Source organism: Etheostoma cragini, chromosome 12 (assembly GCF_013103735.1).
Source record: "Etheostoma cragini isolate CJK2018 chromosome 12, CSU_Ecrag_1.0, whole genome shotgun sequence".
NCBI classification, from domain to species: domain Eukaryota; kingdom Metazoa; phylum Chordata; class Actinopteri; order Perciformes; family Percidae; genus Etheostoma; species Etheostoma cragini.
In genome coordinates, this window is record NC_048418.1 from 7,771,524 (window position 1) to 7,781,532 (window position 10,009).

The window sequence follows — 10,009 nt, forward strand, 5'->3', positions numbered from 1 at the left end:
TCTAGACCTACTCTATCTGTGAAGTGTGCTGAGATAACTCCTGTTATGATTTGACAAAATTTAATTTACTTTAATTGAATACATTAGTCGATATAATGTTTACAATTTAAGACCCAGCAACAAAGAACCAATGAAGGCTACACTGGCCTAAAGGAACAACGCTTCATTTCAATGTGTATGTTTTGATTAGGAATTATTTCACCAAGACTAAGACCGAAATTACACATTCATTCAGCATATTTAAACTTCTCTGGTGTTTGGGTTAAGAGACAACAAAGATCATCAATAAAGACTTGTTTATTACCAACAGTTAACATGTTAAGCTCATCATTTCATAACAATTTAAGCACAACAAAATACACAATTGCAGCATCATTTTTAAAATCCACAAAGCTTAACTGTTGCCTTATATCCATACATGTGAAAGAATTCAAAGAGACTGGACACTATATGAAAAAAAATTACAAGAAAGTATAGACAGCCATTCTTGTTTTTTGAATGAGATCATTTCAATGAAATGCAATTGAATGAAAAAGACAGAAAATAGTTTAACTCTGCAACACTACTCCCTAGTTAAACACTCACTGTATAAATATATAACATTCTCATTATCTTTTGGAGCCTCTTCATATTTGTGATTTCTTTTAATTTTAACAAAAGTTTTTTTTTCTTGTCTTTTGGAACTCCTTAAAAACACACATCAAACAGCATACATCCTAATCAAAAGCCAAAGAGTAGGGAGAAAGAGGCAGTAAAATGTTTATCTTTAAGCATCATTCATCATTTGTTCATCGGTGTCAAAGTGCATTTTAAACTGTTGAAGGGAAAAGCTTCAAACCAAATATCATAAATTTAAATTATGCATATAGAAGATCATAGAAACATCACATCGTCCTGGGACTCCACCCAGCACCACTGAGCATCATAGGCCAGCAAAGCCGTCTCTCTACTATGGACCCTCTCTTCCTCTACCTTATTGTGCTGAAACGATCTGAAAGTCTCCTGAGTTTGATGCTCTGTATGTGTCTCCCCTGACTGTTTAGTGAGGGAAAAACTACCATTGTCCGCTTTCACTACTCTTCTTGTCCTGTTAGATCTCATAAGAGCTCTTCTAATGCTGTTAGCACCATCTTTGATGTCATTTAGTGGAGCTACACCTGAGTCCTGTGGTTGTGACTTTTGTAATTTGGCACTAACAAAACCGCTGGCAGCACTAGATGATGGCCCCCCATGCCTGGAAGGACGAAGGGGTCTTGCATCAGAAGACTCAGGGATTCTGTCAAAGTAGCTCTTGTTGTTTGAATCACCATCCCCAGTGTGAGGTGGGTGATCTGCTGATTCTTCACCAGAGGTGGTTTCAGTCAAATCCTGAGTCGGACTCTGGCTTTCTCTGTGGGAGCAATGGTGGAAATACTAAGCCACATATATCCTCAAAATTCACTGTTAAATACTCTTCAGAACACTGATGAATATAACAAATGTAGTCTCACATTGCCAGACACATCTTCTCATCACCGCTGAATAAATGCCAATTGTTTAACTCTAAATGTGACATAAAACGAGTTTGGTTGAAATCCGAAAACATTTTGTGTTTACAGCACTTTTATCTGGACAGACATTGTCACACTTTCTGCAATGCAAATGCCCATCGTGATAATTCTCCTGCATACTACACCAATACTTTGGGAAGATGTTGGTCTTAATGTAACCTGGGTAACATAAAAAATAAGCGCCCATTTTCAGTGACAAAAGGTTTTCTGTAGCTTACACCTGCCAAATACTGTACTATACCTGCAGGAGGACATCAAGGGCCCTTGCTCCTCCACTGTCACCAGGCTGCTCAGGCTGCCTGTTAAGCTGCTGCCATGGCTGGCTAGGGCACCCCGCTCCTCCATCATCCAACGCATGGCCTCGATACCATCGTGCACCGCCACCAGCTGGCGCAGGATCCTTACATCGGCAGAACGGAGCCACCTCTGCATAATAGTGAGGAGCGAGCACTTAGACTTAGACTCAGACTTAGCTTTGTCAATCCCTTTGGGATGACTTCCGCAAGGAAATTAAAGTTACCAGCATCCGACACAGCATGAGAAGGAGAAAAAAACAGAATACAACACAAAAAACACAATGATCATAATGATGCACAGGACAACACACAGTACATGTAGTCACTGAAGGGATTTTTTTAGGTGACTGGGGGTGGGAGATGAAAGAACAAAAATAAGGTCCCAGAGGCAGTCAGGTCGGTGGGGGGTAGGGATAGGGATGGGGTGTGTACGTGGGTTTGTGTGTGTATGTGGGTCTGTGTGTGTGTGTGGTGAGGTGTGGTGTGGGGCAGCGGACTGTCTGTGTTGCTGTTACAAAGAGTTCATGGAGCAAGTGTAAGTGAAAATAAAGTGTGTGCATGTGTGTGTGTGTGTGTGTGTGTGTGTGTGTGTGTGTGTGTGTGTGTGTGTGTGTGCGCACTGCAGGTATAGACTATGTATCAGGAGAGCTGACAAAGCTGTGGATTTAAACGCTCTCAAGGGCCCCCGGACATTAATATTTAATTCCCACAGCCCCTGCCTGTGCTCATTTGACTATACAAGCTAAAGAAAAAAACAAACAAACAGAAAAGAATGAGGGAGGAACAAATGTGAGGTACAATTGGTACTCAGAGAATGAGCAAAGGAATCCAATTAGAATGTGTAAAGTGAATGGAGGTGAATGAAATAGAAAAGCCAGGTGAAGGGTGTGGCGGAGACAGGTGACAGTATCTGTCATTACAAATAACAAATAAGCAGGTGAAGCGGATCAGAACGTAACTCTTCTAGAGAAAAACGTGTCATCAGAATATGAGGGAAGTTATTCCTCAACAAGTTGTGCAAGTTGTGGTTTTGCCTAAACATGAAAGATGCGCACATAGGCTACATTCAGGCAGTTCACACTCTGCTAAGTCAAATTTTGTTCTTCTAGAAAACTCATAGCATACATATAGTGTCATCAATGTGATAGATGTATAGCGGATAAGAAAACAGGATTCTTGTTACCATATCTTGTTTTAAGTTGCTCATTTTGTCAGAAAAGCTACTGGCGAAGGCAGAGCTGCGGTCTCCCCTGTCGACCACATCAGACCTCCAACCATCTTCGCAGTCCGCAGCATCCCTCATCCAAATCAGAAGACTTTCCGGTGTTTTACTGCCAACCTTGTTTTCCACTTCTGTCAGATCTAGGAAGGAATCGTTGAGGATTTCCTCTGCCATACTACCGCGCAGTAATTGTTTCCAAGTCTTCCGACCGTGGCTTTAGATGGACGAGAGCCTGTGCGTAAAGGGCACTTCAGCTTTCCACTGTGAGAAGTGTAACCCCCCCCCCCCCCCCCCCCCCCCCCCCCCCCCCCCTTGCGGGATTTCACGCGCGGACGCACACACACACACATACACACACACGCACATAAACCAATAAAACTTTCACACTGCTCGACTTACAGCAAAGTCCCACACGTTATTCCTGAACACTCCACAATAAACGATAAGCGACAAACGTGCTACACAGGCGCATGACGCGCCATGAAAACGCTGGAAGTGTGGAAGAGCATCACCTGTCCTGCTGACTGCTGTCACCATTCATGCTACAGAGGTACTGATGGTATGTAGCCGGGAATGCATGCTAGAAAGTGGAAATGCTTTGTGTAGTCTTCAAACAATGGTTGGAGTTTCACAGAAGCAGTCACATGGAGAGGCTCCAGTAACACCTGTGCGCACATTCATAGCCCACATATTCTAAATCTGTTAAATCACCGTCTTTAACTTAGCTGTATTTGATTATGCTTAACATTATGTAATCCGATTTTAAATAAAGCCGGCAAACCTGTGGTTATAGCATGTATTTTAAGCATGTAAAATGTAATGCATGCTAGGGGCTAGATAGATAGATAGATAGATAGATAGATAGATAGATAGATAGATAGATAGATAGATAGATAGATAGATAGATAGATTAATAGATAGATAGATAGATAGATAGATAGATAGATAGATAGATAGATAGATAGATAGATAGATAGATAGATAGATAGATAGATAGATACTTTGTTCATTCTGAATGAATCTTTAAGTATTCAGTTGCAAGACAACCATAACACAACAAACACTTATATACACATGTATATTACACATACATAGGAATACAAATAAAAATTACTCACAGAAGTGCAATGACCATGATAAGGTATAATGTACTATGGTAGACTGTGTACAGTGGTGATAGTGCCAAAGTGAATAGTGCAGGGTTTGAATAGTGCAGTAGATCATGATTAAATATCATCTATGGCTATTAAATATTACCATCATAAACTATAAACTGACTAATTGAATAAATTATATTAATAAATTAGTTTACAGACGAAATCTCTCCATGAGTAACTGTCCTGCCCTGGGATCAACCCACCAATGTCCTCATTACAATGAGATACAGGCAGCATGCTTAAAGACATGTCCATGTAATGTAGTCTATGTTATAATGCATAACAGATTTTAGACATAAATTGAATACAAATTCATAATAGTAACATGTATTAATCGAACTATGCCTTATCAGGTAGCCTTAAGCCCATTTCTCACTGCTTGTTCTTGATCCTGGGCCATGAGTTGACCCTGGGATGATTCAGCCTCCTTTCACACGCACAATGCCAACCCAGGGTTAACCTAAGTCCAGGGATGGAACAATTTAGGTTCTGATGCCATGACAAAGAAGTCCTGTTATTGGACAACAAAAACGTGAGCAAGTTCCTTTTTTTTAACCTTTAACCCCTTTTAACACTGGTAACTTTTAGGGCCTAGGGCCAGGAGAGGGGGGACGGCAGGTTAACAAGGGACAAGCGTTTGGGTAATTTTGTCAACAAAGAGGATTGCATTCCCCCTCATCCTGAACTAAGATCGCATAGGACTACAGAATGTAACAAGGCTATGACAGTTAACTAATGTTAACTGTCAATCAAAAAAATTGCTCTTCTCTTACTTTTCATAAGAAACATTTTGTTCTAACAAAGTAATAAAGTTATAAAGTAATAAAGTTCCAGTTACTTTGCTCACAACAATGCTAGTTTACATTGAAACTATCCTATTTAACACATGAGTATTTTTAACTTAAGTTATTAAAACCAAGTGGATCTGGCTTATACTGGTAAAATCATGAAATGAAATTACGTAGCATAATTATATACTACTAACTATATTCACTGCCCAAACCAAGAAAGTAATATTCGTTTTTTTGTGTGTTTGTTCATTCATTATGTTTGTTGTATGTGAGCATTCTGGTGATAAAGGTTTTATGTTTTAAAATGTAAAAATACTGACCCAGAGCACTAATAAATGTGATTTGTGAGAAAAAAATAAAAAGAGTAAGACAAATTACTCTTTTTCCATATTTGGGACAGATACAGTAGATGCAGGTGCTGGGCACACTGTCCAAAATATGAGTACATTTAATTGCCATGTACAAACATTTTTTGAGACATTTTGTGTTATAAAATATGTTCAATTTGTATACTTTGCAGTGTGTAAGCGCTTAAGACTTTCCAAAGATACTCTACAGAAAAAACTGTTCTGTATAGTTACACAGCCCACTTTCAGACACAGAGATGGGCTGAATAAGCTACGAGGAATTTAACATCTGCCACCCACTTAAATAGATGATTTATTTTTATCCATCTGCAATCTTGCCCCCATATTGATGCTTTCAAAATCAGGGCAACTGTAATATTATGGGAGCTGCCATCATCCTCACAAAGGGATAGGACCAGTTGCTGTGCATTAGGTTCACTGTTTAAGGTCTAATGTATAATAGTGTATAATATGAATAGTATATAATACACATTGAGGATGCAGTAGCAGCCTTAGAAAAAGTAGCATGACAAAAGTAGCAGCTTGCTGAATGCATGACTGAAAAGAAGTATATGATGCTTCATAAAATTAAGCTGAGACCTCAGCAGAAACATTCATTTTACGTTAAAAGAAAAGACAGACAGTGGAAGGCAGCTTGAGACAGAAAGAAAAACATCATGGAGGGTTTTACCACTGGCCCCTGTTAGAGGGAGACGGACACTGCTGCAACACAGACCTGCTGAAGGGAATGCTGCTATCAGCCAAGTTGCTTTGTCTGAAAATCAGCAAGCTCAATCATTGCTCTTTTATAGAGGATGTGATTAACATTTGCAAATACTATAACATGATTTAGTATATGTTTCACACACATACTCACAGTTACTTAATATCTTCATTTCAGCACCACAACAAATAAGAGAGCATCTCTTTTGCCTGCAACAAAATACAGTATACAAGTAAGGTAGAACCATGTTTTAAGAATGAATCTTGATCTTACAAGTGTTATTTTAAAATGAATAATTACTCGGCTATAGCCTCACCTCCCTCAGTGGGATTTCTCCACAGTTCAGAGCCCCATAAAGTCCAGTCACAGTAACTCTTAAATCTCAAGAGTGCAACAGAATCCCCCGGTTGATTTTACTGGAGCTGCTCTGTGGAAACCAGTACGACACTGGAGTTATAAGTCCTTCTAGCTGAATGAACGACTGTAAGAAGGGATTTTGTTGAAATATACATATATGCTTGAAAATACTTTTGTTACAGCACTTGCTTTAAGATAATACATGACTGTACACATGAATAGATCCAAAACCATTTGTTAATGTATTGTTACAGCTGTTGATAATGTTTATGATTTAAAAGCTTTTAATGATGTCAGCCAACTAGAATAAAACAAGCATGTTTCCTCCAAAGAGGCCTGTAGATGGCAGCAGGCACTCACCATTTTTAAGCAGGGAGGTATTTGACGACATTCTCAGAGGTTGAACAATCATGCCTGATTTTTTGCAACTCTGGGATTTCATTTATTAGCTCTGTTGTCTTAAGCGTACAGATAAAGTTTCCCTGATGAGGCTACCCTGAAATATGAGCCTTAAGTCAACACTCTGAGGTCATCTCATTTACTTGGGAATCATAAAGAATATGTTTTCTGTAATTTTATAGGAGAGCTTTAGCCATCAAGTCTCCAAGTTTCTTGACAAACGTGCTTGACTGCTCTTAGCACATTCTATGACTTCATCAGAGAGGCATACTACTGACAGTAAATATGTCATACTGTACTTGACACAACATTCTTGTAATTTCCTTGAAAAAGCGAGTGGGAAGTTGAATTGACGGGTGGATAAAATAATCAGGTGACTGCGACCCCAGGGGAGAGCTGTAAAACTACCCACGTATGAGCAAGTGTTTTCAGGGCAGTGTGAAGTGACCATGGTGTCAGCATTACATGAGGTAGAGGGTAAGCATTAAAATGTTACACACAGAAACAGTTATGTTTTTTACGAGTAGGGGCCTCTTACTTCCAGTTTTAGGGAAATCATAAACTTGCATAAACATACAAAAATGGTCAAATTGTGGATGTCATTAAAAGGCCAGCATTGTGAGCAGATAGGATTTTACAGCATCTGTCAGTACAATTAAGTGTGATTTACTATGAATCATAAAGAGGATGCGGGGGGGTTATTAGGGAAGTTACCGTAGGTTTTTTTGCCAAACCACCTGAAATGGGAAGAGCAGAGAAATGAAAATGAAACCACATTCACTCATGTGGATTGAATGTCTCCTTTAGTCTCTTGTACACAGAGACCATATTAATGGGAAAATAGGAAAAGCTGTTTTGCCATCCTCATGGTGTAGCCTACATTCCCCGGTGAATTGCCTGAAGCGTGGCATGTGTTTGCATGCATTGAGACAAGGGTCAGAAAAACAGCCTAACAACTGAGGCCAGTGGGCCAGGAAATCCTTCAGGTTCACATGGTCTGTGGAAAGACCCTCATATGGAAACAAAGCAAATCAGGGAGGGAGGGAGGGGATCCCTGAACTTTACAGCACAATTATGCCAGAAATCACACATTTACCAAGAAAAATAAGCTCTCAAGTGTGGATATATTCACATGTCAAATGTACAGTACACATGAAACATGGCGGCTTTGGAGGTGCTGGTAGGTGGATTTTGTTGGTCGGGGCCACTCCAGCTGTTGTCCCTTGTTTCCAGTTTTTATGTTAAGCTAAGTTATTCGGCTGCTAGCTGTAGCTTCATATTTGCTGCACAAATATAATTTCCTTTTAGGAGCTACACCTAATTGAAAGGAGAAACAGTAAATCAGTAACCCAACCGCTTGTGAATTTTTTGTGAGGTGATCATGCTGCTCTGCGCATGTGTTTTCATTTAGTAATCTACAGAGAGACTTGATGAGTGTGGACAAGTAATGGATCTCATATGTATGGAGAGGTCCATTTACAGCCTATAAATGTATTGTGTTTGTTCAAACCATGACATAAAGCACACATCCTGGAGCTGAGAAAACACGCAAATACACTGTTCACAGTGCCTGTGACGCTTACAGAGAAGTCCATTAATTTCCACTGAAAGGCTTGCAACATCTTCCAACTTGCATATTGCAATGGGAAACTGAAGCAAAAAATAAATTGCACATTGTGTAAATGCACTAAGGCAAAACAGATAGGCTGTGCAGTCTGACTGCAGGGTCATCCACAGATTCCTGATGCATCAATCTTTGTTGTTTAAACAGATGGCAGCGGCACCAAAGAGCTTGTGCTGTGCCTGATCGAAACCTTGATAGGAAAGCCCAGAGGAGCCTATGTCAGAGGCCACAGGGGCCAGTAGATTCTAAGCACATTAACATTCCTGAAAAAATAACCCCAGGGAATGTTTTTGTGGAGACGTTAAACAGGATTTTCCTCTCAGAGCCCAGGAGAATGGCCAGGCATCACGCTGGCGTCTCCATCGCCCCAGGTCAAGAGGAGCTAAAGCACCCGGTGCCAAAAAGAAGAGGTTTATAAACCCCTCACATCCTATCCTTCCTTAGAAAAGTGCCTCCCTGGCACAGCCTAATTTCTTCCTTATTTGGTTTCTACTGCAATAAATCTTACTATAGCAACAAAGACAGCTGTGCTCCTGCTGCATTACAGACCAAATTCTACATATTTACTAAAATACATTCATCTGTCCTCTTCCCATTTCACTAAATAAAAGGTTTTTACACCTGTGCAACTACAGTATAATAGATTTCAAAAATGTCCCGTCATCTTTTCCAAGTTTTAGCCCCCACACGAAAGGATTTAGATTCAAACGTTTCACCATGCCCAGTACTATACCTATGCTGCCCTCACTCTGTAAATAACCCGGTACCTGGCCATGTAGGCATTTATAAACAGTTAGAATTATGGATTATTGATCTATTTCAATACTGATACCACAGGAAGAGTGTTTTAATCAATCCTGAACATCCGTATACATTCATCCCGTTCCTTTTTTCTTTTTTTAATCTGCATTAATTGATTTTTGGTCACTTGGGAGTAGTGCAACAAGCTAAGCTGTAAACACAATATTAAAGGTGTAATGGTGAACAAAGCAAACAATCTATTTACACATCTTGCAGACATAGGGAGAGTCTGGTGAGTGTCCCTTTAATCTTGGAACCCATCAGCTATCAGTCTGATGACGATTATCCTCTGGGGCCAACATTTCGGAGGTTCCTGTTTACCTGCATGCAACCAAAGCCTGCTAAAACATGAATTGGTCACACAAATGGAAACCAGAATGCTTTGGATATCCAACTGTTGTCCCGTTACCAACATATCTTGCATTCATATGCAGATATCTGTTTAGAGATTAATGCCCATCTGACAAATGTAGCCTGAGTCCAATGGTCACTTTCCTATTAGTTCTGTTATGCTTTCCATTAACTCTTGAGGGAAATACCTGGCTCTTTTCTTTAGCTGCTAAATGCACCACTATGTTCATCAGTTTGTCATTTCATTGCCTGTCTGCCGTTGCCGCTGAGCATGTAGAACGCATTCGGTTTATAGAACTTTTTAACTCAAAACAGCTGCCTGCTGCAACTGTCAACAGCTAGTGTTACTAAATATGTTGCCAAGCCAGCATTAGAGTGTGATTTGGTACA

General features: G+C 39.9%; 1 protein-coding gene across 2 annotated transcripts; it reads right to left on the reverse strand.

Moving 5' to 3' along the window:
- Positions 1-658: 658 nt before the first annotated feature.
- On the reverse strand, positions 659-3,349 carry LOC117954287. 2 transcript variants are annotated; one of them, XM_034887967.1, is made up of 3 exons: positions 3,071-3,349; positions 1,792-1,976; positions 659-1,390 (listed from the first exon to the last, which is right to left on the reverse strand). In XM_034887967.1, the coding sequence occupies exons 1-3, from the start codon at positions 3,140-3,142 to the stop codon at positions 874-876; spliced, it is 774 nt and encodes a 257-aa protein (XP_034743858.1). In that variant the 5' UTR covers positions 3,143-3,349; the 3' UTR covers positions 659-873. The 2 variants fall into 2 exon arrangements, with proteins under 2 accessions (XP_034743858.1, XP_034743857.1); XM_034887966.1 differs by having other exon boundaries at positions 3,030-3,349.
- Between the last annotated feature and the right edge of the window lie 6,660 nt (positions 3,350-10,009).